Here is a 26796-nt window from a genome sequence, read left to right on the forward strand (position 1 = left end):
AAGAGGATTCCCATTAGATCCGACTCCAAGAGATGCAACATGTTCACTAGCAACGTGCAAGTGGATGGAAAAGAACGCTCAATGCAAGGAGAGTAGAAGGGGACAATCACGATTTAGAGCACTCGCTTTCGTTTCGGACGAATGAAGATATCGTCTTGTCGCTTGCGAACAACAGCGGGACGAGGAGCGTTCGTGGGTGTGGAATCAGACGCAGAATCACCGGTAGCTGAAAGTTGAGGCGTGTAGGAAGAAGTCGGGGGCGGCGATGTTGCTCGACGTTTAGGAATGGGCTTCTTAGCCGGGGAACCCACTTCTCTGGAGGTGACTGGGACTTTTCGGATCTCCCCTGCGCCATGAGGCATAGCTTTTCCCGAAGTCAGAGCCCTCAGCCGTGCCTCGCGCTCAGCTAACGAAGACCCCCTACCATCATCCTGCGCCCGCCCTGGCGCAACAGGCGCCTTCGCCTCATCCCTCTTCGGCGCAGACACAGGTACCAGATGATCCTCAATCAAGGATCTCGGTGCTTGTCTCACCTGACTAGCCCTAGTATTCAAATGTTTCGTCGGCATAGCCAGGCTTGTATTTCTCCTCTGCGGTGTAAATATAGTCGACTTTCTCGGCTGCGCATTCACCACCCTCTGCCGAAAACTAGGCCCGATGCCGCCGATTCGTCTCGCCCTCGTGCCCGAAATGATCTTCGGCGTCAACCTCGCGCGCTCAGACTGGATGCCGTCTATGGCCATTTTCATTTTCTCGGCGTCTGCATCGAGGGAACGTTGGACCATTTCGCGCAGGTCGCAGTAGACTTCATACCACTTGTTTGTTCGTTGGGGTAGGTCGTAGGTACCCCATTGGGGGATGTCGCGCTTGATGAATTCAAGCCATATTTCTTGGTCTTCGGATGCGATATGTGGGGATAGGAGTTCCATGGCGTGCTGAAAAGTGTATTGGGGTTAGAGGTTGAGTTCTTTGTGGGGTGTAGGTGTAAGTGATTGAATCTGACGTACCAATTTCTCCGGGTTGTCGACTTTCAGTAGGATCGGGCGAGCTAGCGCATAAGGGAGGCTGCCGATGTCATTTAGTGCTGCATGATGAGGAAATTATTAGTAGGGGTTCTTTGACTTGTTCGTCTAATGTGCTCACCTTTGACGTGTTTGATCGCCGTGGCCGTGGCCAGGTGTTTGAGTGACGGGGCTGGCATGACGACTTTATAATGGTAAATAATTCGGCCGAAGGATTTTCGAAACAACGAAGACGGCCCATTGAGAGATGAGAGCGAAACTGGAGGACGAGGCAGAACACAGCTCTTCGACTCAGGGTGTAGTGAAGTCAATAGACACCGTGAGGCAAGTTGCTGCGGGAGGGCGGATCCCCGAGCTTCGGGTGGGTCCAATGGGTGTGATCTTACAGCCTTAAAAGGATATATTCATCTCTGTTATGGTCTAATAGACAGACTCTCACTATTACTTTACAAGAGAGTTGTACTGTAGAGGGACAGCCGAAGTTACGCTAGTGTTGCCCATCTCAGGGGCAGGGGCAGCAGGATGCGAATGCTGAAAAGGGTCGTAGTCAAACCACAAAGGGAGCGTTGCGAAGATAACATGAACGAAGTTCAATTAACGCCGAGCGTCTTTTGCGAGCATCAGGAGCGGGAATTCACACTTCTACTTCCAACAACGCCCAAATCTGTCAGACAGCTTCTATTTCTGCTCGGATCCATGAGATCCAAGCACGTGAGACCCCTTGTGCAAACACAGCAAACAATTACGATCATGAGGGGCTCTTCTGATATCACGATTTGCTGTGATCGGATTTCCAATCAATTAACTTGAAAGAAACAAAAAGGTACGTCTTAGGATCGAGCAGATGTGATATTGCCAGCGCGGCATGTTCTCGAGGGAAAGATGACGTCACGCATACATTAAATGCAGCTCTCTGTAGCTCACGACTGACCCCCAAACAGATTCCACACAATGCCTCGCTCACAGCTGGAAATTACGACCTCTTCGGTCATCCGTCTCGTCAAGGAGGAGGCTTCTTACCACCGTGAACTGCAGCAGCAGATTGAGCGCCTTGCCAAGTTGGAGAAGGACGAGAGCAACGAAGATGAGAACAAGGAATACGTATTGAAACAGGAGGCATGTCGAGTCACTGATTCGTTCCTTTGAGACCTTTGACTAATTTGAAAAAGCGTCGGGCTCTGGAGGAGACCAAGAAGGTCATGCCCACCTTGAAGAAGAAGATTGTCGAGACCGTCGCTGATCTTCAGAAACTCATCGTGAGTTCACCCGCAGCAGAATTTATACAGGATGCGTTACACTAAACTACCCTTGCAGACCGAGGAGGGCCAGAAGGGATCTGAGAGCAGTGTCGAGCACATCACTGCCGCCAAGGAAGCCATCGCCATGGCTAAGATCGCAGAGCGTGAAGTGTCCTAGGATAGGAAGTCTTAAATACCCAAAAGTAGTCAAGTTCAAAGCTCAGTTCAAAATGCATAGATTCTAGACCCGAATGACCAACGCCCCGGTAAACCAAACACCATGCTAGTAATGTACACGCGTAGAGTAGAGAATTTTCATGAGATATCCATCTTCTCGCGGTCGTCCGGGAGCTCCTCGCCTTCCTCTAGCTCCGACTCCTCTCCCTCCTCTACTTCACCCTCATCCACCATGTTGGTATCCTCCGCAGGTGATATAACCTCAGCTGTAGTCACCTGCCGCAATGGCGAGACTCCCCGAACATTGCTAGCCGGCTTCTCAACACCTAACCGGCTTTCATCCTGGTTCTGTCCGGAGGGCGTCGCACTATCCTCAGGACGTGGACTGTTAGGTCCACTAGTCTTGCTCTTGGAGCCAACGTCGCCATCATCCCCGTCCTGATCTTCCTGCATACCCTCCCGTCGCTCAACCTCCTCCTTCTCATCGCGAATCAATCGGCGCAGCTGCATACCCTCCTCTACAATACGACCGAACTGCTCGCGTCGCTCCGTCCAAGTCTCTGCATAATCCTTGCTCTCCTTCTCCAAATCGGCAATCTCGATTTGCAGCTTCTGCAGATTCGCTTCTTGATCCTCCCGCGGCTTCAGCAGACGATTACTGGTAATCTTCTCCGCAAGCTCATCATAGCTCTTCCGCATAGCGAGAACCCTCTGGGCCTCCTCGAGCTGTATGCGCAATTCATTGGTGTTCTCCCGAACAGAGTGCATCGTCTCCAGAATGCGGATCTTCTCAGTCGCGTAGCGTTCGCGCTCTTGTTCGTTACTGGTGAGGAGGAATTGGATGCGGGCGATGCTTCCTTCAAAAGCGGCGAAGTCGAGGGTCACATCATCGCGGAATTGGCGCCATTTTTCGAGGCGTTTTTGCCTTTGGGCTTCGGCTGCCGCGGTCGCATCGGGATCAGCGTCTTCCGGGGTGGAGTGAGGGTCTGCGAGGGTGAGATGATGAAAGATTCGGGATTCAGTAGGCGCTTGGAGATTCGCTTGAAGGGCTTTTCTTCGACGTTGAGGAGGCGTGACTTGTGGAGCGCATCTGCGGGAATGTTAGCTGGGAGCCAGGTAGTTGGCTGCGATGAGACGAGCCTTCTTCTGGTTGGCCCAGCAGGCCGTAGGAAGCCATCATTGATTTGTGGTCTATGGACTGGAAGACTCAGGCGAATTCAAGCCTGAGACTGAGAAGTCGAGGAGTAGGGGGAGGGGTTGAAAGGTGACGTGAGGAGAATCAGAAAAGTCAAGGTGAGCGGTCTGCCGCCCGTTAACTCTAAGCTTCCCCAGACAATCGAGGAATGAGGAGCGTTCACTCCACTCGTCCACGATCCACAGCGATACATACCCAAGGATTCATCGATATCTTTGCTGTGACCGAGTTTGATAGCTCGCTACAGTGTTCACTCGAGAATGCCCGGCTGAACCTACATCTTCCCACTTGACTAGCGTTGTCTGCTGTCCTCGCGATTGAGTATTCTTGCGCTTTACGGACTGCACCCTGATGGAATATACTGCCTGGGTATCTGTGACTGGCTTCTCGGTTGCTCGGGCATCTTTACCCTGGCTGCGCGCGTTTCCGCCGGCGACATGACGGAAATGTACTCGGGGCTCCACGTGGGCCAGCGATTTACCTCTCTGGAGGAGTTTAAGACGGTCATACGAAGTATATCGGTCAGACAACACTGGGAGCTTCGAGTGATTCGAAGCAATAAGAAAAGCGTGGTTATTGGGTGCCGTTCTGGGGCCAATTGCTTCTTTCGCGTGGTCTGTCGGTCGAACAAGAACGCGACCTACATCACCAGCCTCCAAGACGACCATAGTTGCCGACGGGGTGAAGCGACTGCAGGCATGACCCCTGCACGCTCCGAAGCCTCCCATGTGCGGTTCTTGCTCAGTGAGATACCCAAGCTATTCGATATGAACTCAAGGATCAAAGGCCAGGAGGTCGTCGACGCTGTCAAGCGTTACCACGGATATGACATCTCTATGAGACAAGCGCAGCGCGCATTGACAAAATTGCAGCCACGACAAGCAGATAGCCAAGGCGAGCAGTCATTAGATCTTGATATGAGCACCGTCGATCAACACTCACCTGCTCACTCTCAGCCTGAATCGCAAACAAGTGCAGGGCCAGCATATAGGGATATATCCGAGAGTCGCTGGATGCAAGAGCCGCTGCAACCGTCTTTAATTGACGATGCTTCAGTGGATACAACCGAGTCCCCAACCACTCATTCTACCGCGCCAGGACCCGTCCAATCCCTACGGCCATCTCACATACCACAAACGCCTCTTATTCGAACCCAGGGTCAGTCTCTTCTAGGTAATCCACGCCCTATGGCGATATCCCAGCCAGGTGTTGGATATTCAGCAGGCCCTTCTCTACCAACCGCAGCTTCAGGGCACCCTAAACCCTCAGACTATACGCAACGTAGCGACCATGGTGTCCCTCAAATGGTGCTCACAAACTTCAAGATTGAATTTACTTGCACGACGTGTGGCTCTCTGAATCAGAGCTTTATCCCCAACCAGGGAAACGTCACGGGAGCTGGCTACATGCCTCACACCTCAGTGCAAAACCAGAGCGCTGTCACGCGACAGCCAGGTCCCGCCCCCCCAGAATGGACCGCAAACTGGTAGCCACACGATTGCTGAAGATAGTGGCTTTGCCGTTAATACACTCAGCGCCCGCGACATACATAATGCTTGGGCTACTGGTGGCTTAGGGGTTCCTATTGATCCGAGTAATACCTAGGGCGTTACCTTCAAGTACCGATCATGCAACTACGGGATCCCGTTTCTGCTTGCCACAAGAGGTTTGAGGTTTATTCAGCGCGATCGCAAGCAGTATCAAATGGCAATCTCCGGAAGTCAGTGCCTGTGAGAGGATGCTGGCTCAGGCATATGCTTCATGTCTATCGATTTGGGCTGACTTTTCCTCAACTGATGTCCAAAACATGGATTAATTGCAAGACGTTTGAATTTTGCGTGGTTGACTTTTGCTTGAAGCTCTCGATAATGCCAGAGTTCACATACTTACGATAACGACAAGACACGAGTTTGGATGTTGATGATTCCCCCTCTTTCCTTGATACCACTTTAAGTCAAATTTCTTTGACTCTCGATATTTTCATAGGCTTTTTTTCGTCCTTATGATGGTGTTTCGCTTTGAAATTGATGTCACTTACCCTTACGACCGGTTGCTTCAGACATGAACTTGATGAACGGTACTAGGACCAATTCGGTTCCCACCCAGAGTTTAATTGCTACTATAGCCTTAAGACATATAACTAGATCGGAATCCTGGACTGTCCTCCAAATTCCTGTTTTCGAGAGAAAAGCAGGCATATGGGGCCCGCTTCTCCACATTGTGCACGCGGATCTTCCCCACCCACAGGATTCCATCACTTACGTAGCTGGGCGATTGACTTAGACTTATACGAAGTGGTTGAGCCTATAACCTAAACCGAGTGAGATAAGAGCAGAGTCCTATAGGAACCAGTTCAAGGCCACGCAATCACTGAGACCAGGCTTCCAGTCCGCTGAAACGGAGCATTCAATCCTCTATAGCTTACAGCCACGGGGTTCAGAAGATTCCAGAGCAGTGACCTTGGACCTTGAAAGCCCGCATATCCAAGCCTGACTCCTCACTTAGCTTGAATTGAGCCATCGGCTCGGCTACAACTATTCACCAATCAATTCAGGGATCCCATTCGACCCTTCCCCACGGAGTATACACAGCGTCAATCATGGGACCACCAGAACTGGACCTTTTCATCCCCGCAAAGTCAAGCCCGACTCCACATGGCCTCAAAAAGAAATGTGCACGGGAGTCGGTCAAGCCGCGCCAGCTCGAGAGCGGTGCTGTCTAGCTCAGCTTGCAATCCTACTATAACCCTTGGACATGCTACACCACAGCAAGCCTAGGATTCCATATCTATCAAGACAAATTATGGCAGCTCGAATTACATTATCTCTGAAAATTCGAGATCTGATCTTTAATTTCGAAAATTTAGAAGTGGAAATCCACTAGCACGATGGTTGAGATTGAGAAGAATGGCCTTCGACTGTGTTGGAAGTCGTTCGCGGCTTGCTCGTTGATCTCCATGTCGCCGTTTCAGTATCGTGTGGACTTTTTTTGGGATGTTTCAGGTGATGATTGGATTATTTAAAGGAGAGGATCTGTAGCTGCCATTTCATCTATTCGATCAATTTGATATTCGCTTTCTGCAGATTTTCGACGAAAAAATGAGAAGGACTCTTGTGGATGGAACATTCCTTATGAGCGCCAGCAATTGATCTTGTCGCTAATGAGACTCGGTGCGTTTGTAGATTCATGCTCGGCAGGTATGATGCCCCCAACGCTTGAGGGCTATAATGGGTGGCTGGCTTATGGATAGTCAAAGACAGCCAGGCTCCTGTTCACAGTGTATTGAGTCGGCACTTGGCTTCCTATGGAATAGTTGCCTACGCTGTACATCCTGGATGTGAGTCGGTCATTTTATTGCTTGCACGTTGCTTCAACGATACTGACATCCAAGCAGCTGGGCTGAGCCGGGACTTTGATGATATCGGATCCGATTATCTCAAAAACAAGCAACTTATCGAAAAGCGCCGATCAAGGTGCGGCGACTATGCTTATGGCCGCTTATGACCCTGCGCTGAAAGGTAGGAATCATCCAAGTCCCTTTCCATGCTGACTTTGACTATCATGCGCTAGCTGTCTCTGATCTATCGACGGTGTATCTCGGTGATTGCCAATCCGCAAGAGCAGGACCCTCTGCGATTAGTGTGAAATCTGCCGAGTTGTTGATCCATCTGAGCGAGAAATTGGTTGGCATCAAGTTTGTGCTTTGATATCACGCCCTATCTGCGGTATCGGAAGGTCCGATGCAGCAGCAGATGCAGCAGCATCTTCCAAAAAGAGAGTCACCTACATGATCTGGACTCAATAAATAGATAGCGAAGACTTCCACACATTCAATAATTTCACCGCTCCTTGTAAATGGGATTCTCGAACCGTCAAAGCACAAATAAATAGACCTGTCACTGTCGCGTGAGACTTAACCCGATGACTAACTCCGTTCGGAGGTCCGAAGAGGCGGCTCCGCAATTTTTACTGTGCGCCAACCACATCGACGATGAAGCGGAATTAAGCCGACGCCTTCTGGATCGACGCCCACCGGCAGTCGATTAGGCCAAAATGCAGGGCTTTTTCGACACCGTCGGAGTCATATCCGACTCCAATCTTGTTTGCGCGGCGACAATCTCCAATCGATGCCCAGGTCGCTTGCCGATGAGCCGGATGGCACTAATGACTGCAACATACTGAAAAAAAAAATCATCATTCGTTCCTCATCCATATATGAGCTGGCCTCCAGCTCGAATTGCATTCCAAAGGTGTCATCTGTCTCATCTGTCGCGTGTGTACCACGATCAAACGTCCAGCCGAGCAATCTTCCGCCCAGGCTTTCGCAATCGGTTGCGTACTTTGGAATTTGCGATGTGCTTTGTTGGCCTTCCGTCCAAGGTAATTAAACGAGTCATTTCAAAATTATCCGTTCAAACCCATCATGAATCGACAACGTGAGGCCGAAAAGGCCCTTCACGACCAAACCAACATTCTACCATTTGGACAATTGATGGTAGTTTTCACCGGTCTGGCGATCTCGCTACTGATCACTATGGTCGATCAGAATGGAATCAGTGTCACGTTACCAACGATTGCCCGGGATCTAGAAGCGGCAAATACCATTTCCTGGGCCGGAACCTCATCTCTGATCGCGAATACCATGTTCACGGTACTCTATGGCCGGCTATCAGATATCTTCGGTCGAAAGATCGTGTACATCTCAGCGTTGTGTTTGCTTTGCATTGCTGATTTGATTTGTGGACTCTCAGTTAGTCCGGCTATGTTCTATGTCTTCCGCGGTTTGGCTGGTGTTGCTGGTGGCGGTGTCACATCTCTCACGATGATCATTGTCTCTGACATTGTCACTCTCGAGAAGCGTGGCAAGTACCAGGGGATTCTGGGGGTTCCCTCGGCGTGGGAAACATCATCGGTCCGTTCCTGGCTGCTGCATTCATTGAAAAGTCGACATGGCGCGGCTTCTTCTGGTTGATTTCGCCCTTGTCTGCGTGCTCTGCTGTTGTGGGGTACTACCTGATTCCAAACAATGCCCGGAGGGATGGCTTTGGGAAAAATTTACGCCGTATCGATTGGTTCGGGTCTCTAGCTTCCTCTATAGGAATCATTTTTATTTTGATTCCTATCTCTGGCGGCGGGTCTTATTTCAACTGGGACTCTGCGATGGTGATTAGTATGCTTGTCATTGGGGGATGTGCTTTTATTGCCTTCTTTTTCATTGAGTGGAAAGTGGCTGCACTTCCTATGCTTCCAGGTATGTTGTCCTCTTCAGAGTGGCGGAATTGACCTTGGCTGACTGGGACATTAGTCCACTTCTTCAAGAACAAGGTCATCTCGGCTCTGTTCCTGCAGAGTTTCCTACTCGGAGCTGTCTATCAGTCATATCTCTACTACCTACCACTTTACTACCAGAATGGACGTGGGTGGTCACCAATCGTGTCAGCAGCGCTGACTGCTCCCATGGTGACCTTTCAGTCGATCGCATCTATATGCTCTGGACAGTATATCTCTCGACTTAAGCGTTATGGTGAGATTATCTGGGTCGGCTTTGGCCTCTGGACTTTGTGAGTGTGATGCATTTGTCTCCTTTATGCCTGGTGTGATTCTAACAGTTCCTACAGGGGCGCCGGCTTGACTCTTCTCTTCGATGCCCATACTCATCCAGCTGTCATCGCAGTGATCGTCGCCATTACCGGCACAGGAATCGGGTTTACTTTCCAACCCACTCTGGTCGCATTGCAAGCACACTGCACCAAAGCCCAGAGAGCCATCTCAATTTCCAACCGAAACTTTTTCCGCTGTATGGGTGGCGCGTGTGGTCTGGCTATCTCGGCCGCTCTTTTGCAAGCAACCCTGCGCTCGACACTTCCTGCGAAGTTTTCTTACTTGACAAAGTCAACCTATACCCTACCATCGAGATCAAGTGTCACAGATACCCAGTGGGGAGAAATTCTCACCGCATACTCTAAGGCCTCGCACTCTGTCTTCATCCTCCAAGTTCCGCTTATCGGTGTCTGCTTCCTTGCTTGCTGCTTGGTTCGCGACCGGGGTCTGGAGCGGGTCAAAGACCCAGAAGAGATCGAAGCAGAGAAGCGAGCACAGGCTGAAAGGGATGCGGAGGCAGCTGTCGCCGAGTCTCAACCTGGGGCCGAGGGAGAGGCCGGGAGGCCCCCGTCTACTGAGACAGCAGAGAAACGACACTCAACGTCGACGTTCGCGGAGTCTTCTATGCCGCCCTCGCGTGCTGACCCAGACTTAGCGGGCACGAAAGAAAACCATCAAGGGTAAATAGAACACAGAAGAGATGAAGGTCACGCTACGGCTTCGGTGCCGTTTTCATTGCATTTGATTTGCATTTTTCTCTGCATAGCGTTAGATACCACAAAGTACATATTCATCTAAAAGAATCATAGCATTAGAATCATCCTACACCGTGGAAATTCTACCAAAGGACCTTGTAGATTGAGCAACAGTGTGCGTAGTGGTAGAAAGAGGGTAGCATGTAATTGTCTTGGCATTGCAGCACCTGCCGCTTACACTTTCTCCCCAACATTCTTCCCTCTTCACCCCGATCTGCCTCGGAGCAGTGACATGATGCACTCTTGAGTGGACTTTGCAACACATTTTGACAATGTACGGGCTTGCCCATAGCCCGGCGTCTTCCAGACAGAACAGTCCGGCGTCGAAGGACTACAATCCCCGTAAACGCGGGAGAACGGCGTGTACCCGCTGCAAAACGAGAAAACAAAGAGTAAGTCCATCATTCATGGACCTGATTGAGAATCCGAACCTGATCCCTGAGATGTAGTGCGACAACGAATATCCAACTTGCTCCAACTGCCAGAAGGCGGGGGTCACGTGTGACAAGTCGAGGGTGCGAGAAGATGCTGACCGCGAGAACGAGTGAGTTTCCTGGAATGCGATTATGAGTATTAAATGCAAATCCCTGACTAGTATCAAGTTACACACGCGCTCTGGAAGAAAGGGTGGCGTTTCTCGAGGGCAAACTAGGCCCAGAGCCAACCCCAGCCAGAATGTTGGGCACGTCGGCAGCGCAACATGGTCACCCAAGGGAGGCCGAGTAACGCCCCAAACAGCATCCGGCCTCGAAACCAATCCAGTGGGCGAAATGGTAGGTCTTCTTGCACTAAGCTCATCCGAAGCCCCTGCCTACGTGGGTTCAAGCTCTGGCCTCTCCCTAGCCGCCAATCTGGGCGAAATGGTTCAGACCAGTGTGTGGAACCAGTTTATCTCCAGGATGCATGAACAACAAGCTGCTTTATCTGCTGGATCAAGTCAAAATCCTTCTGGAGCGCCGGCTGGAATATCGCAACCCGGGAGCTGTGCGAGAACCCAAGATCGTCCCAGAAGAATGGAAGAGCTTTTGCCTGCCATTCTAGAGCCTCCATCCGATGAGATGGGAGCAAGACTTCTAGATACATATTTTCACCGATTGCACTCTCGTTACCCATTTCTAGACCGTCGACAGATGTGGCGCATTCACGAGGAGAGGGAGAGGCTGTACAAGACTAAGCGTGAAGAGCTCTCGCAACCTGATCGATTTGCTCTCTTCAAGCTAAATATGGTTTACGCCATTGGCGCGACTATGCTCAGGCTGAGCGATACCGAAAAATACGTATCTACTGCGCCCGAGGTGAGTCCGTTCTCCCAAATCTCATTGGGTACCGGCTGACAAGTTCTTAGCGATACTATACGTTCGCACTGCAGTATGTCCCAACGATGTGCGAAGCTCGTTCCGTTGAGAACATCGAGGCAATGGTACTTCTCGTGGTATATCACCTCCGCACAGCCTCCAGTCACGGAATGTGGTATATGATCGGACTGGCCATGCGAACGGCAATCGACCTCGGTCTCCACCGCAAGGCTAACGAGATCAACATGGACCCGTTCACTACTCAAATTCGAAGGCGTTTGTTTTGGGTTGTCTACTACCTCGAGCGGGTTGTATCAATGTCTCTTGGCCGTCCTTTCAGCATCTCCGATCGCCACATCGATCTGGACTTACCAGTAGATGTGGAAGATGATACATTAGACCCAGCCCTCCTCACAAACCCCCAACCACACAGCAAGCCAACATCCTTGACCTTCGCAATTTACCTCTTCAAACTCCGTCGCATCGACTCTCGCATCCAACATAAAATCTACCGGGCTGACCGCCCCCTCTCCTCCCTTCGACCAAAGATGGACCCCCTCTACCTCGAACTTGAGGAATGGAAAGAATCCGCCCTTCAACGCTTCACGGGTACAGACCTCGACTACCCAATGCTCCACTACAACCGCGCCGTCAGACTCCTAATCCAACCTTTTCTCCCCCTTCTCCCAATAACAGACCCGTACTACAACATCTGTCTTCGCGCGGCTGGCGAAATCTGCCAAACCCACAAACGCCTCCACCAAACTTTAGAATACGGTCACTCCTTCTTAGCCGTCCAAACTGTCTTCATGGCCGGTATTACTCTTCTTTTACGCCCTCTGGACCCACACAGATCAAGTATGGTCCGTCCGAATGTCAAATGACATCCGTGCCTGCTCAACAGTTCTATTCGTCATGGGTGAGCGCGCCGCATGGGTAAAGAAATACCGAGACGCATTCGAACTCCTGGTCAACGCCGCAATGGAGAAACTTCAGGGCAACGAAACAGCCCGGAATACAAACATGGCCGAACTGATGACGGCGCAGCATGGGGGCGTATCACTCAACACAGCCATGCCTGGGATGTCAGCTGGTGAGAAATTCTCGCCTGCGAATCCGCAAGGACTCGCACCGGAAGGGAATACGCCGTATCAGGCTGATGAGGCGGATCATGCGGTTAGGATGGCATTACAGCTTGCGCCGTGGATTGATCAGGATCAAAATGATCCCTTGTGGATGCCTGACTTTGAAACTTTGGAGAATCTTTCGGGGAACTTTTGGAGCCATGCTGATACGACGCTATTTGATGCTTTATAATAATTGTGTACAGAGAATCAGACGAATCATAGGTCTGGAACGTCTGTGAACCAGCTTGCTAGGTCTGGGAGGTCGAATCTTCCTAGGAACCCAAAGTCCTCTTGTCCTACCCCTAGGCCTGTGTCTTCCCAGCTCATAAATGGGTTGATCGGGGAGTTCAAATCAATTTCGCCAGAGATTTGGTCTTCGCTTCCTGTAGACTGAGTAGGGAGGTTAAGACCAGGTTGGCGTCTTGTTCTCCGTTGTGTTTGGTTCGGGTTCAAAGGTGCAGTATTCTCATTTCGAGCTGCCGGTTCTTATGTAAGTCTCTAGACGAGCATCTGAATACGCGTATTCATAAGACATACCGGTATAGTTCTGAACAATGTGTGCATGCGTGACTTTCAAGAATTGAAGCGAGTTCCGCGCAGAAACACTGAACAAAGACATGATCGAGAGAACTTCTTCACATTTACGCCAGCTCTCGTCGACAGTGCGGGCGTCTACTTGGTCGAGGATCGAGCGGCAAGAATATGACATGATCAGGACAAACCCTGCGGTTGATGTATCTTTTGTGGATCAGGTTAGCCATGCTCAAAACCTGGTCTTGCTCTTAACTTAGGGTTGTCCGCTCAGCTCGCATGGATCATCTTCTTGAGATGCAGGTCTCATGCCAGGGAGTGGGACAGGCGAGATGTGCGATGTCATGCTTGGCCTGCCATAAGTCATGCTCACAATCCTGAATTATGTCAGTAAAACATTTCTTTCAAGAAATCGATGCAGCAAAGGGTACTCTTACATATCCATAATAACACATCCGTGCCAGGTACGTCGCCGTATCTCTTTTTCCAGTGGCTCGATAGATCGCTGAGAAGATTCCTCATGTAGACCAAGACCCTGAGCAACACGGCAAGCAACGCCGATACTATTCCAGCATCGCATCGGGTACGGTGTGCTTTGAAGTAAAATTGCAATAATGAGTAGCGTCTGTACAACTCCAATAGTTCCACAATCTAGCAGGTCAAGGCCAACAAACCGCTTCGCCCGAAGGAAAAATGTGTACACAGCTGCCTCGCGCTCTGTGACAGGGATATCCGAGAAATGACAGCCTAAGCCAAAGATAGCATTGAGAGCACAGTGGAAGACAATGGACTGAGGGCCCGAATCATAGGAGCCGCCCAGTCCAATGTTGAGCTCGGGTAGTTCGGGTTTCGGCCACTTGGTCGATCCCCATAGATTTTCGTATGCCTGTTCAAAGCTCGGACGGTGGAAGAATGGATATAGACAGTGGACCCTTTCCCAGTAACACTCAAGGAGATGGTCTGCGAGGGCTCGAGGAGGTAAAGAAAAGTCATCGAATTGGAGTCCCAGCGTGGGGACGTTACAGTCTTTCCATAGTCCCGTGTCTCGTTGGGAAGCATCTGGTGCATCATTTTCCATTCGCTTCAGAGCTTGTAGATGTGTTTGGATGGGCATAGATTCTCTTGCGAGGCGCATGAATGATACTGTAGATGAGTTGCCATAATATTGCTCTTGAGGCGCATCAGTGGCCTCGTCCTCTGCGACAGATATCGCGCCCATGGCAGTCACGTTGCCATGCTGATTGAGGGATGGTGAACGGTAAATAGTTGCGTGGCATCGAAAGAGCCCAAAGTTGTCCGCGGTGTGGTACCATCGTATTCAGAAGGTCTGCTGCTGGGCAGAGACGGTTGGGAAGTAGCTAGACTACGAAATGGTGGTAGGGTTGTCCCAGGTGAAAGAGAAGCCAGCGAAGGCTGCGGGCCAGCCCCCACGGGGGGGTGATCCCAGTCCCAGTAGCCCTTCTACAGCAACAGAGGTCCTAGACTTCGTACTCAAGCGGTCCGCACCAGACTGAGGCTCTAGGACATCGTCGAGTCTTGTCTCCCCATCAGTGACGCTTCGGGGCGCAGGAGGCACAGCTACACCATTTTGAGAACAGATCTCTTCGAGCTCCCGAATTCGATTGTGCAGTATTTTCAGATATTCGTCATTGCTCGCCGAGCGAGCATTTTCAAGTTTATAGACGCATCGATCGATTGGATAGGATCGTCGTTCACAAGGCCCACATATCGGCTTGGAGCCGTCGCATCGTACTTTCTTTTCTCGGCATGATTCACATGCCAGGGAGACTTTGCGCCGGCGGGGAGTGTCTCTTTTGGAGATTCGGTGTCTTGAAGACATAGGATTGGAACAAAAAGGTGATTGTTTGTTCTAGCTCATTGCTTTCCCCGCCCCATGCCGGGAATTGTACACATCAATCAAGGCGCAATGAATGGTCACGTATGCCTCATGAAACCACTGTTTGCGAGAGCAAATCGCCAGAAGTGCGTCAATAGATATCCTGAGTTGGTGCTAGCCGCTCTGATCCTTCCCAGCTGGGACACATAAGTGTTGGGAAGGAAAGAGTGAGCAACACGATGTCCGGAACGCACCCAAAGCCGTTCACGTGACACTATAAATCATATATGCTGATAATCCCGAGCGTAAAACAATCGAGATACGATTGAAGGGAAGCATATTAAACTCAAAAATAGAGGAGAACATTTCCAGAGTCGAAGCGGAGGTTGGCGATGACTATGCCGCAATAAGTAACCACGTTGCAGTTTGCACATGTGGGCGTTCGGGATGCACCCGGTCCCTTACTGATAACCGGGTGTGTTCAGGCATTGACGTACGACGAGGGCCTAATAACTCGCAAGCCCTCGCAAGGAGCGATCATTCCACGGATCGACATTCAACAATGCGTTTTAGGATATTAGGCTCCGGTGATTCCGCAAGTACTTAGTTTTGGTCATTTTCTCTCCCCGAAGCCATATGCGATTCTTTTATGACCAGAGACAAGATCCCCCAAACTTCACCTAAACCGCTAAATCCTTTTAAAAAAGCAAGTGCCAATACATCGCCTGGGAGCACAAACAAGACCTGATAAGCTCGTTCCTTAACACGTCGATAGCAATGTCAGCCATACACGCGACTCACACTCCCGATTTCGACGCTGGACCTCACCTAGGCCACGATGTCACAGAGAATAGAGGTACAGCAAGACACCTACCACTCGATAACGGCCTACAATGGGGCTCCGATCCCAGCTTCTGTTACCATGGATTCTCCTGCCCTATCGGCTCTTGGACAGAGGAACGCCTAGTCCGGAACCTGATGCGCAACATGGCAACTATATGCGACAGTGTGAACATCGACTTCAATTACGACGCTGAACTTAAGAATCATTACAAATACGCTAAAGACCCCGATCCGGTCCAGTTGAACGGGCTTGATGTCTCTAGATATCGCCAATACCGAAGTGAAACGCCCGGATCGATATCCTCCGCGAGCACATCCGGTTCTGAGAAGCGGAAATCTGTTACTCCGCCAAGCTCGCTTGAGAATCACGCTTCGCCACCCTCCAAGAAGCGTAAATGCGTGCAGAAGCCTGGTCAGAAGCTTTGTCATTGTCGATCGGAAAAGAAAAGGCGGGAGATCATTGCGCAAGGGTATCAAGATATTTCGAACATTGTCCCTGCGCTTGGGAAGCATAACTATACCCGGAAATATGTTCTTGAGGAGGCGGCGAAATTTATCATATCTTTGACGGAGGGTAATGAATTATTACGCCGGCGGTTAGATGCAATGGGAGATCAAGAGGAAAGAAATTTGAAAGATCTGTTCCTAGAGAGCGATTCAAAAATGTGATATCTAAGATCCTTGAGATGCTCCATGAATTGTGAAGAGAGACAAATCCGAAAAAGAAGGAGGTTCGATAGTTCATAATCTAGCAGCATGATAGTGCCAGAGGTCAAGTTAAATTCAACAAATAGAGCTCGAGGTACGGCAGACCGTGGGCTGGCGGTTGACGGCCAAGAGGTGAAGATGAGCATGGCCTTGTTGGGGCTACGAATACACGGAAGCAGCCACGGTTCCTTGTAATTCCTTGCGGTTCTGTCCCCGGGCAGTAAATGGCCTACGAAGAAATGATTTACCAAGTTATAAGTATTATGAACATTACATAGGTATACAGACATATTATATTCTATACAAAATGTACCCAACAGCAGACCCAGACTCCAGAGATTTTCACCCTCAAGCTCAAAGAGCCGGTGCAACAGTAGCCAACCCCTTTGCCAGCCGAGTGATCTGGCCTGCATAATAAGTCTGCCATAACGGTTAGCAAAGATCTCGAAATATCCCAATTCTAGCATCAAGATAAAAGTATAAAGACTCACACTCTCAGCTCCCGCTCCGATCAGATTTCTCGGCAACCACCCCAAGAACCAAGGCGTAGGAACCTTTTCCAACAAAAGTACCGCATCCTCGTCCTTGACACCCTCATCCAACAATCTGCCTGCAAAGCCTGGGTCAACCGCACTCGGTCTCCCGATACCTACAAGATCACAAGCCCCATCCTTAACCGCCGCCTCAGCCCCAGCCCGACTCCTGAACCCACCCGTCAGCATCAACACGAGATCCGGATGCCTCTTCCTGACTTCGTGAGCAAATTCAAGGAAGAAGGCTTCTCTAGCTGCGGTGCGTTCGGATTTAGGAGCCTGAGACTTGGACGCGGGATATCCCATCATTCGAGGGTCTTCGTACGACCCGCCAGAGATTTCCATGAAATCGATCCCGGCCTCAACGAGGAGGGAAATTTGCGTCATTGTGTCTTCAAAGGATGATGAAGAGTGGTCGGCCGAGTTCAATTTGATACCGATTGCAAAGTCCTTAGGGACGACAGCGCGGGTTTGACGCAGGACCTCGAGGATAAACCTCGCGCGTTTGGCGGGTGTGCCACCGTAATCGTCTGTTCGAAGATTGGTCTTTGGGTTGAGGAATTGATCTGTTTATGATATTAGAATCGAATCAAAGCTGGCAAAGGAACAAAACGACGACGATCAACCCACCCATAAGATATCCGTGAGCACCGTGAAATTCAACGCCCGAGAACCCAGCATCAGCCATCAAACGGGCTGTATCAACAAATGAACGAATCGCCTTCTCGATATCGCTGGTGCTCATTTCGCGCGGCTGAGACCATGCCAAGCATGCAATGACGCGCTCAAGGATACTATTGCCAATGTTAATTGGCACAGCGCTAGGAGCAACAGTCTGTCCGAAGATGCCGCGTCGACCAGCAGGGCGGAAAGACTGGCGTCCAGGATGGCAGATTTGGACGATTGCGGGTGTTCCATGCTTCTGGCATGCGTCGGCGTATTTCTTCCACTCTGCGACGAGGGCAGAGTCAGATGGGCCCTTGTATTCGCCGTGGAGGGCTGGATCATAGGGGCTGCCCAGGTGGGTTACGTCGACTTGGACGTTGCCGGTTAGGATGCTGCCCCAGCCACCGCGAGACCATTGCTCATAGGCGGAATTGAGAGTTTCATTAGGGGTGTTGGTTTTCGCCATTTGCTCGGCCATTGCGGCCTGATTTGTTTGTTAATGCTAATTGCGCGGATTTGGTGTTGGAGTTTATGGATGGGGATGCTAACCTTGGAGAGGCGGTTCGGAAGGACGAGACCGCATGGTAGCTTGATGGGATCTGCTAGAATTGAAGGCATGCTGTACTTTGGGGTTCAAAAGCAGATGTAGGTATAGTCTAGCTCTGAGATTGCGATATGGACTGAAGGTGCAGATCGGACAGGGGTCGAGCAGCTGTGTCCGTCAAAGAGACAATTGTGGCGTACAAACCGAAGTTATGTACGACTATCGAACAGCGGAAAAGACAGGATTCTAAAGAGCAGTGAACACAGCCTAGTCACATAGAGCAAGGAGATATACAAGAATATGAAATCTTCGAACAATGGCGAAAATAGCCTCGGTTCTTAGTCATCACGATGCGGAGAGATTTATTCCGCCGTGTTCTTCTTAGTCGATCTACGCTATGATCCAGTGGGTCTTGGACCGATCAAAGTTCAATCTAGAGTGCAGTGCGAATGCTTTTTGCAGGCACAAGTGGGGCTCTGAAATGCGCTATTCCACTGTGAAATGCCTAGCGTATTGGTAGTCGGCGTTTTCAGTTCCTCCGACGGAAGTGATCCAAGCCTGGAAGATTTCCCGGTGCTTTGTAAGGTAGAGAGAGACTTACAAATAGACTCTGTTCAATTTTCATGATCTGGTATCTCAACATCTCATGATTTCCAGTAACTGTTTCAGAAGTAGATAGGTATACAAAATGTAAGAAATACTTGTTTGATTCTGTTCTACCCAACCGCTGAATATTCTCATGTTCGATCGAAAGAGACGCCCTGTGAGCCTATATTGCATCCTTGGTAGGATGGTGGAACACCTCACACCGTCCCTGGTAACTCTGCCTTTTCATCTCCATCCAGCCATTCATGCCGATCTTCACTGGCGACGACCTTCTTTTCTCTGCACGCCTTCCAAAGCAACCTCCCCTGCAATACAGCAAAAACTGTATTATCCACCATAGGCCACCAGAAGAAGTTATATGACATAATAAGAGCAGGCCACACGAAGGTCAAAATTTGATCCAACCGAGGTCTGACCATCAGAGCCCAGGACACAGCCAGGATAACGTGTACCATAGCCTGGCTAGCGAGACCAGCGATGCTCAACAGGGAGGTAGAATCCGGCCTCCTCGGAACTATTGGCGTCGAAAATGTATACAAGCCGACAGAAACTGCGGGGTTGAGATAAGGCAGCAGGTGGGGAGCATCCGCGGTAAACATCTCCGCCATTGTGCGGCGAGAATTACCGAAACCGAGAGGAATTAGTATGTATAACCCGTACAGCGCCCCCGGAATTATATATCGAAGTTTTGTCCTCAATGATTGTGGGCTAAAGGAGACGTTTGTGAGGTATCTGCGCAAGCGGACATATTAGTGACGGATTCGAGGCTCTAGCGCTGAGCTGAGCTGGAGTGACAAGGTGAGAGTTCTCTAGGTCGCTTACTGCAGAAAAGTAAATAGCATCCAGATTGTCGCTAATTGGGAAAGATTCATCCATTCACGAGATCTGTGAGCAAAGTGGTCTCCGGACGAGTGGGATTTCTTTGCTACATCGCTGGAATACCAATGACACAAATTCACCTGTTCTGTTGCACTGAGGATATTAAAAACGAGGTAGAGAGAGGAGTAGTGCTCGTTTTGCCTTTTTTCTTATGTAGGTTGCAAAGCTGAGCAATGTAGGATACAGTATTCAGAACCATCAGGGTACTGAGAGATTAGTAAAATTGCAAGATAGAGCCCTTGTGGACGGATTGGTGTGAAGGAGAATCGTAGTTACCTGCATAGCCAGATGAACGTTGTGGGAGTATATGCGGGAGTATAAACAGCCATTATGTTCTCGACAGTGCCAGTGGATGAGAGTGAAGCGGATGCTTAGGTGGTGGAAAGGCAAAAATATTTGGACCAAGTGTAGCCGGCCCCTGCACTAGTCGCAAGTAGCTTGGTTCCACAAGTCAGCTGCGGTTCTACCCGGGAGCTGGTCTTTCCATAGAAAGTGGTACTTAAAGAAGATTTGATAGGAGTGGAGTGAAGTAAAAGTAAATGATTCAATTTTTATTCGATTCCACGATCGATATCCAATCCCAAATGCAAAGGCATCAAGCCAAGGTGCAACAATGAGGGTATTCCAAAGAAATTAAAAAAAAAAAATATCCATATCCATATCCGAAATGACGCTCGAAACCAAACAGAGAAAAAGAGGAAAATATTTATGGATCAAATTCACGGAATGATCCTGGGTCCATCAGAACAACTTTGAGAAAAAAAAAAGAAAAGGCGCCGGCAATGAACACACGAAACCAAAGCTGGACAGAAAAGTCTTACAGCTTGTACGGGTTTCCGTTGATCTCCTCAGTGGGGGTGCCAGACGAGAAAGGGGTCATGTTGCCCAGGCTGGAGAGGAGGTGACCAACTTCGCGCTCGAGGGAGCGGACCTCAGTGTGAGGATCATACATGCGGGACTTGATGTAGTTGTCGAGGTCCTTGTCCGACATGGCGCGGAGGGCGGTCTCGCGATCAACACCGTCTTCTTGGGCGGCGCGCATGACGTTGCGGGCGACGACGACGCTGACCTCGCGGATGCGGGTGATGTCGGGGTAGAGGAGGCCGCGCTCGATTTCCTCGGCAGTCAGGGCCTTGGAGAGTGCTTCGCCGGAGGCGTAGATCATGTTGTCGGTGACACGGACAGCCTTGGAGAGGATGCAACCCATGCCGATGCCGGGGAACACATACATGTTGTTACCCTGGCCGGGGTAGTAGGTGTTTGTCTGGCCTTGGGAGTTGGTGAAGGACACGGTCGGGAAAGGAGAGCCCGAGGCGAAAAGGCAACGGCCGTCAGTAGCCTTGACTGCGGTCTCGAAGTCACATTCGGACTTAGAGGAGGGGTTGGACAGGGGAAGATGATGGGCGTGGTGTTCCAATCGGCCATCTTGCGGAGAATCTCGGGGGTGAACACACCACCCATGGTGGAGAGACCCATCAGGATGGTGGGCTGAACGTGGTCGACGACCTCCTCGAGGGTCTTGAACTGCTGGCCATTGTTGTCTTGGCGGGCGAAGTAGACCTTGTGGTCGGCGAGCTTGTCACCGCGGTCAGCGGTAACGAGACCCTTGGTGTCGACAAGATAGAAGCAGTTGCGGGCATCCTCCTCGGTCATGCCCTCGCGGACAAAGAAGTCGACAATCTGCTTGGCGACACCGACACCAGCGGAGCCAGCACCGAAGAACACGGCACGCTGGTCCTTGCAGGCGAGACCGGAACGCTTGACAGCGTTGATGACACCGCCGAGGATGACAGCGCCAGTTCCCTGGATGTCATCATTGAAGCAGGTGTAGTTGTTCTTGTAACGCTCCAGAGCGGGGAAAGGATTCTTAAAGTCCTCGAACTGAATGACAATACTAAATTTGAGTTCCTGTTAGCATGCGTCGGACCTTGCAGATCCCCGTCGACCCGGGGAGATTCCGGGATAACACGAGGATACGAGACGAGAATTGAACGTACCCAGGCCAACGCTCGGTCAGAGCCAACATCAACTCGTCCAAGAATTCACGCTCCTCCTCGGGGCTGATCTTGTCACGGCGAGAACCCATGTACAGCGGGTCTTCCCGGAGAGTCTTATTGCTAGTACCCAGATCAAGGGTCAAAGGCAGGGTGGCCTCGGGGCGGATACCCGCACAGGCCGTGTACAGAGCGAGCTTGCCAATGGGGATACCCATGCCGTTGATGCCCAGATCACCTAGTCCGAGGATGCGGGAGCCATCGGTAATGCATGTGATCTCAACGGCAGGCTGGGGCCAATTGGCGATGACGGCAGCCAGATTTCCACGATCTTCCCAACTCAGGTACATGCCTATATCGGAGTTAGCGCGCCGGTTCATCTTCGTGCTGAGATTGAGTCAGAGTACGCACCCTCGTGCTGCTGGTAAATCTCCGACCAACGCTGGCATGCCTCGCCCACGACGGGGGTGTAGATCAGAGGCGTCAGCTCCTGCAGGGATTCGTTAGCTCGTGCTACCTCCTGGGTGTGGCCAATCAAGGCCCGCGATTGCATACCCTCAAGTGGTCGGTGATCAGACGGTAAAAGAGGTGGACATTGTTCTTGCGGAGAGTGCTGAGGTACTGGAACTTGTCGATGGGGGTGTTCTTCAGGGCGAGCTGAGACAGGCAACGGGTCTTTTGGGTTTCGTAGCTCTCGGAGCGAGGGGAGTGAGGCCGTAGGTGCGCAGGTATTTGCGGATGTAGGCAGGGTTGGCGGTGTCATAGTTGGCATCTCTAGAAAGCGTGTCAGTGGACTGTACTGCTTTTCCGGTATCTCTGGAGGCCGTCTTGAGGCCATGCGAGACCACGAGAGACCGCGCGAGATCATGCGACGGTGAGACGTACGAAGGAGTGGTGGAGTGGTTCATGAAGGGAGTCGTATGAACCGGACGATTTTGTTGAGGAGAAGACCGACCCATTGTGTCAGACGGAGAGCGTAGCTTACTCGTCGGGGTAGAAGATGAATGATAGAAACGAGAGAGACGGGGCGTGAGGCGAGTGATTTTATGTACTGATCCCAGGCTAGGCTTCCCCTGGAGCAATATCGCGCACATCATCCCAGACATTCCGAGTGAAAAATAACCGGGTCCGGACAAGGACGGTCAAGGCTGAGTAAAAACGAGGACATGATTTGGAGTCGGGAAGAGTCGGGGATGCAAGAAGGGATGGGGGTCAGGAAGGGGACCCAAGAGGTGGATATTTCGGTGATGGCAGCGAACCGTTGCTCGTGAATCGGCAGTGGAATCTGGATCCCTCACAAAGCTTCTTTTCTTTTTTGGGAATCGATCCAAGTAAGGAGGATTGGAATCGCCGTGGGTGGAGTTGGGAAGCGCTGAGTGACTCCAACTTGGGATGCGGAGTCTGTTTGCAGCTTTGTGGGCATCTTAGGGCTGGCCGGTGAGGGGCCATGACTGTCTAGATCACACCATCCATTGGGGATTGGGATATTGGTACAATGTTACATATTGTAGGTGCATCAAGGTGCACACACACACACTCTCTCTCTCTTTCTCTCTACATGGTACATTCTATCCTGTCTGCCCGGCGATCAGCCTCTCGGGAGCCGAGCTACACGGTACAGCTGGGCACATTGAGTTTTATCTGCAAGTCAGAGTTCTACACGGTAGATTCTCGAACTACGAGATGGACTCGCGTGGGCGTTCGATCCTCCGGGCCCTGACTGGTTCAGGAGGCCGGGGAGAAGCTCCGTACTGGGTCTACCCAGCCATCGACCTCCACTTCAAGCAGCTTCCAGAGCCGCAGATACTGCCGAAGTGGATCCTCCGAGATGGAGACCTTTCAGCCTAAACTCCGAGCTTACAAAAAGGAAGCCTTGGCCTTCTAGAAACAAAGTCCCAGGTCCGCACGGAGCCCAGCGGAGAGGCGGCAAGCGGAGTCTGCCGCCAACGGATGGACTGGGCACGATAGGAAAAGCCCAGCGTCGGAGACGACGGAAGGGGAAATTGGAATTTTGGTGGTTTCGAGTTGGCCGCGTTGCCAATGCCGTCCGGGCCTCCTGAATGGCTTCCGTCGCCGACGGGGACATCCCGGAACTCATATTGCCTGCCCATTTTTATTCCCAGCATAGCCTGCGTTGAGCATTATTCCGGTTTTTTTTTTTTTTTCCCCTCGGACTTTCGAATGTGGATTCCCGTTCCAGACTGAGAAAATTCGGAAGCCAGGGGCAATTGATTGGATCTGTGCTCCTAGTTTCCCTGCAGCTACATTGCAGAGTTGAAGTGGTGAGACCGTTGGGGGGGGAAAAGGCTTAGCGCTGAGATATACGCGTGGTTTCAGTCATGCTTGGCATGTCAATGATCCGACTTGACACTCAACGGTATTGACGGGGTTGCCTTCGATCGTTACACAGTTGAGTCCGGTATGGTCTTTATGTCGACCTCCAAATTCAAGGACTAGAAGTACAGAGGCAAACGGTGGGGATGAACTCAAGCTTACTGCAACGGTCAGAACAAATACGAAAATAGAATGGGTTTTGAATAAATACGAATGAATTAATGAATTAATGAATTAATGCATTAATGCATGTCGACCGAATCCAGGCAAAGTCTAATTGGGGCGTTGGTTACATGAAGAGCTTCCCCAGATCCGCCGATCGCTGAACGACTTCCGTCCCGGGCTCCAAAATATACATGCTTGGCCCCTCAATGCCAATCCTCTCCTCAAAATCACCATGTGTTAGACGTCTCTAGCCGGAGTCTTGTACAAAAGCAAACCACGCCAATGACGCCTAGACCAAGGTGTCGTCATCGCCGCCAAAACAGGGTTCTCGCTTCCCCTCCTTGAAGCTGTAAGCTCGTAAGCCTAGCTCCTGTCATCACACGTTCCAAACCCCATTCTCATCGCCATCTCAACCACACGTCCACGTATGCCCAAGCCCATAACCAGGGCCATCATCAATCATGCCCTCTGAAACAGAACCCCTCCTCCCGCGCTACGAGGACGACACCTCGCGCCAGCGTCGCCTCCACCAGAAACTCCACTCCTACCAGATGCTCCGTGCTCTCTCCGAGGGGTACATGCCAACAACGGAACAAACAATCGCCAACCTACGCACTCTCCTTGCTTCGGACGTCCTGAATCTTCGAAATCAGGACATCGGTTCCCACGGCCGTCAGCTCGTTCGCAACGCACGACTGTGGTTGACTACCTTCATCGAGCTGCTACTGGAGAAGAATGGTGATGACCAGCTCCAGGAGTTCCTGTGGCACGTGGCGCGGTCGCGTGTGGAGATTGACGGGGATAGAGTGTCGCAGCAGGCCGCACATGTGAAGGCGCGTGCTGATACTAGAGCGGGTGGGTCTTTCATTGACGGGCTGGACGGGTCTTGGCTAATGCGGGGATTATAGCATACGAAAGTTTTCGGACGGTGGGGAACTTGCTGTTGACAAATGCGGATTTCAGATTGTTCGTCGATGATGTCGCTACAGTTGGGAAGCAGATCTTTGCTGATACTGCGAAGTCGCTTTCTGAGACATCTAAGCTGGTCGCGGAGCAGGTGAAACCTTCGAAGAATGAGGAGGAGGCTTTGATGGGGGCGGGAGCAGATGAGGGGCGTGAGGTCTCAAAGGAGGAAATAAAGGAGGAAGTTGCCCAGGTTGCGGCGGTTGCTGGGGAGGGCATTGCTCAGACTGGTGAAGAGGTGGTGAAGAGTGCAAAAGAGCATTTTACAGGCCGAGAGAGGGATACGCTTCTGTTTCGGCTGAAGAAAACTGTTCAGCAATTGAGGCAGAGGACTGATTATTCGGATTCTGTGTCGACGCTTGCGCAGATGGTTCAGCGATATGCTATGTTTTATGCAAATGCCGCCGAGGATACGGCTTCGACAGCTGGGGAGACTGTCGAGGTTAATGCCGATCTGAAGCAAGCGGTGGATCAATTCTGGGGTTTGCTTCGCAGGTTCGGCAGTGCGAAGGAATGGGAGCAGCTTCAGAAGAGATTCCAGGATATTATGCGCCACGCAAACAAAGACCCCGAATTTGAGCAGCTGATGGGAGAAGTTGGCACATCGCTGCAGGAAATGCTTACCGATCCCGAGTTCTTCGATTCCGCCCCACAGAAGCTCGATGAATTACAGAAGCAATCGGAAAAGGTGGGCTCAGAGTCTGGGCTCCGCGAGGACATTGTGGAGTTCCTGGCACAGACCAAGCGGACTTTACGCGCGGTACCTGACGATCCTGCGGTGTCCAAGTTGGTCGCTGCTACCACGAAGCTATACCATGATGCATGGACTGCATACAACGACAAGGGCACCGATTTGCCAGCCGATATGGTCAATGTCATCCTTCCTGTCGTTCTGCGCATGATTCAGTATGTGCCTATTCCCCGCCTGGAAGTTGCGGCTCCCGAGATGGATCTTCTTCTGGAAAATCTGATCCTGGAGCCGGGCCGTACTGTCAATTATTCCTCATTTCTTCCCCTACCGCATGCACCTCACCACCCGCAACGACATCGAGATTGTCAAAAAACACTCGAAACGGACCCAAACAGACATCAAGACTGTCTTCAGTGTGACAGCCCACGGTCTAAACATAAGTGCCCAGGACTTCGGATATTGGCTGAAGACTCACACGTTCTTCTGGCACATGAAGGATGAAGGCATCGCCAGCTTCTATCTTGACCGCCGAGGTATTGATATTAGCCTAGAGGTAGAGGTCGGTCGCGGGAGCCTGGAGCAAATATTCACACTCCGCAACGTTCGAGTGCGTATCCACAAGCTCGACTACAAGGTCACGCGAAGCAAGTGGAAGTTCCTTCTGTGGCTCACCAAGCCATTCCTCAAACATCTCGTCCGCCGAGTCCTCGAAAAGAAAATCGCCGAAGAGATTGTAAGCGCTGCCCACGTCTTGAACCGGGAATTGATATTTGCCCGCGAGCGTCTGCGTGCCACTCGTATCGCCAATCCGGAGGACTTGGGAACATTTGTGCGCGCCGTGATCGCACGATTGAAGCCCGCGGACTCCGACGTTGAAGCTCGGATTGCTATTGAGCCACCCAAGTCTGGCGTCTTCAAGGGTATTTATGCTCCCGGTAGCATTGTTAAGACCTGGCATGACGAGGCCACCCGAGCTCAGGAGGCGATTGAGGATGGCGATGAAACTCACGGTCTGGGACTGACCTGGCGCAACGATATCTTCGACGTTGCTGGAACACGTTGAGAGAACACGCATTTCTATTTTTGCGACGC

General features: G+C 51.1%; 11 protein-coding genes across 11 annotated transcripts; 5 read left to right on the forward strand and 6 right to left on the reverse strand.

Moving 5' to 3' along the window:
• Positions 1 to 113: 113 nt before the first annotated feature.
• Positions 114 to 1201, reverse strand: N7477_004891 (elongin A domain-containing protein; the record flags this gene model as incomplete). The annotated part of the gene is made up of 3 exons (XM_056966554.1): positions 114 to 935; positions 1008 to 1084; positions 1144 to 1201. 3 exons carry the CDS (start codon positions 1199 to 1201, stop codon positions 114 to 116), a joined length of 957 nt encoding a protein of 318 aa, XP_056823335.1.
• A 772-nt stretch (positions 1202 to 1973) lies between these two features.
• N7477_004892 (putative tubulin-specific chaperone Rbl2) lies at positions 1974 to 2438 on the forward strand (the record flags this gene model as incomplete). Its single annotated transcript, XM_056966555.1, has 3 exons — positions 1974 to 2138; positions 2192 to 2278; positions 2337 to 2438. The coding sequence occupies 3 exons, from the start codon at positions 1974 to 1976 to the stop codon at positions 2436 to 2438; spliced, it is 354 nt and encodes a 117-aa protein (XP_056823336.1).
• A 137-nt stretch (positions 2439 to 2575) lies between these two features.
• N7477_004893 (uncharacterized protein) lies at positions 2576 to 3614 on the reverse strand (the record flags this gene model as incomplete). Its single annotated transcript, XM_056966556.1, has 2 exons — positions 2576 to 3527; positions 3574 to 3614. 2 exons carry the CDS (start codon positions 3612 to 3614, stop codon positions 2576 to 2578), a joined length of 993 nt encoding a protein of 330 aa, XP_056823337.1.
• A 455-nt stretch (positions 3615 to 4069) lies between these two features.
• On the forward strand, positions 4070 to 5122 carry N7477_004894 (uncharacterized protein; the record flags this gene model as incomplete). Its single annotated transcript, XM_056966557.1, has 1 exon — positions 4070 to 5122. One exon carries the CDS (start codon positions 4070 to 4072, stop codon positions 5120 to 5122), a length of 1053 nt encoding a protein of 350 aa, XP_056823338.1.
• A 2933-nt stretch (positions 5123 to 8055) lies between these two features.
• Positions 8056 to 12600, forward strand: N7477_004895 (MFS transporter/GAL4/fungal specific transcription factor domain-containing protein; the record flags this gene model as incomplete). The annotated part of the gene is made up of 10 exons (XM_056966558.1): positions 8056 to 8327; positions 8388 to 8517; positions 8577 to 8883; positions 8938 to 9193; positions 9251 to 9913; positions 10281 to 10380; positions 10438 to 10532; positions 10584 to 11283; positions 11334 to 12099; positions 12188 to 12600. The coding sequence occupies 10 exons, from the start codon at positions 8056 to 8058 to the stop codon at positions 12598 to 12600; spliced, it is 3702 nt and encodes a 1233-aa protein (XP_056823339.1).
• Positions 12601 to 13374: 774 nt separating this feature from the next.
• Positions 13375 to 14160, reverse strand: N7477_004896 (fungal specific transcription factor domain-containing protein; the record flags this gene model as incomplete). The annotated part of the gene is made up of 1 exon (XM_056966559.1): positions 13375 to 14160. One exon carries the CDS (start codon positions 14158 to 14160, stop codon positions 13375 to 13377), a length of 786 nt encoding a protein of 261 aa, XP_056823340.1.
• A 1395-nt stretch (positions 14161 to 15555) lies between these two features.
• N7477_004897 (uncharacterized protein) lies at positions 15556 to 16290 on the forward strand (the record flags this gene model as incomplete). The annotated part of the gene is made up of 1 exon (XM_056966560.1): positions 15556 to 16290. The coding sequence occupies one exon, from the start codon at positions 15556 to 15558 to the stop codon at positions 16288 to 16290; it is 735 nt and encodes a 244-aa protein (XP_056823341.1).
• Positions 16291 to 16683: 393 nt separating this feature from the next.
• On the reverse strand, positions 16684 to 18146 carry N7477_004898 (NADH:flavin oxidoreductase/NADH oxidase family protein; the record flags this gene model as incomplete). The annotated part of the gene is made up of 4 exons (XM_056966561.1): positions 16684 to 16749; positions 16821 to 17428; positions 17493 to 18012; positions 18078 to 18146. The coding sequence occupies 4 exons, from the start codon at positions 18144 to 18146 to the stop codon at positions 16684 to 16686; spliced, it is 1263 nt and encodes a 420-aa protein (XP_056823342.1).
• A 729-nt stretch (positions 18147 to 18875) lies between these two features.
• Positions 18876 to 19286, reverse strand: N7477_004899 (uncharacterized protein; the record flags this gene model as incomplete). The annotated part of the gene is made up of 1 exon (XM_056966562.1): positions 18876 to 19286. One exon carries the CDS (start codon positions 19284 to 19286, stop codon positions 18876 to 18878), a length of 411 nt encoding a protein of 136 aa, XP_056823343.1.
• Positions 19287 to 20374: 1088 nt separating this feature from the next.
• On the reverse strand, positions 20375 to 22510 carry N7477_004900 (NADP-dependent malic enzyme; the record flags this gene model as incomplete). The annotated part of the gene is made up of 6 exons (XM_056966563.1): positions 20375 to 20901; positions 20946 to 21451; positions 21555 to 21903; positions 21963 to 22041; positions 22107 to 22172; positions 22223 to 22510. The coding sequence occupies 6 exons, from the start codon at positions 22508 to 22510 to the stop codon at positions 20375 to 20377; spliced, it is 1815 nt and encodes a 604-aa protein (XP_056823344.1).
• Positions 22511 to 24511: 2001 nt separating this feature from the next.
• N7477_004901 (uncharacterized protein) lies at positions 24512 to 26767 on the forward strand (the record flags this gene model as incomplete). Its single annotated transcript, XM_056966564.1, has 3 exons — positions 24512 to 24905; positions 24959 to 26004; positions 26066 to 26767. 3 exons carry the CDS (start codon positions 24512 to 24514, stop codon positions 26765 to 26767), a joined length of 2142 nt encoding a protein of 713 aa, XP_056823345.1.
• Between the last annotated feature and the right edge of the window lie 29 nt (positions 26768 to 26796).

The sequence above is a fragment of the Penicillium maclennaniae genome, assembly GCF_028827695.1.
Source record: "Penicillium maclennaniae strain IBT 15551 chromosome Unknown utg000004l:1.0-3007600.0:1.0-3009580.0, whole genome shotgun sequence".
Classification (NCBI taxonomy): domain Eukaryota; kingdom Fungi; phylum Ascomycota; class Eurotiomycetes; order Eurotiales; family Aspergillaceae; genus Penicillium; species Penicillium maclennaniae.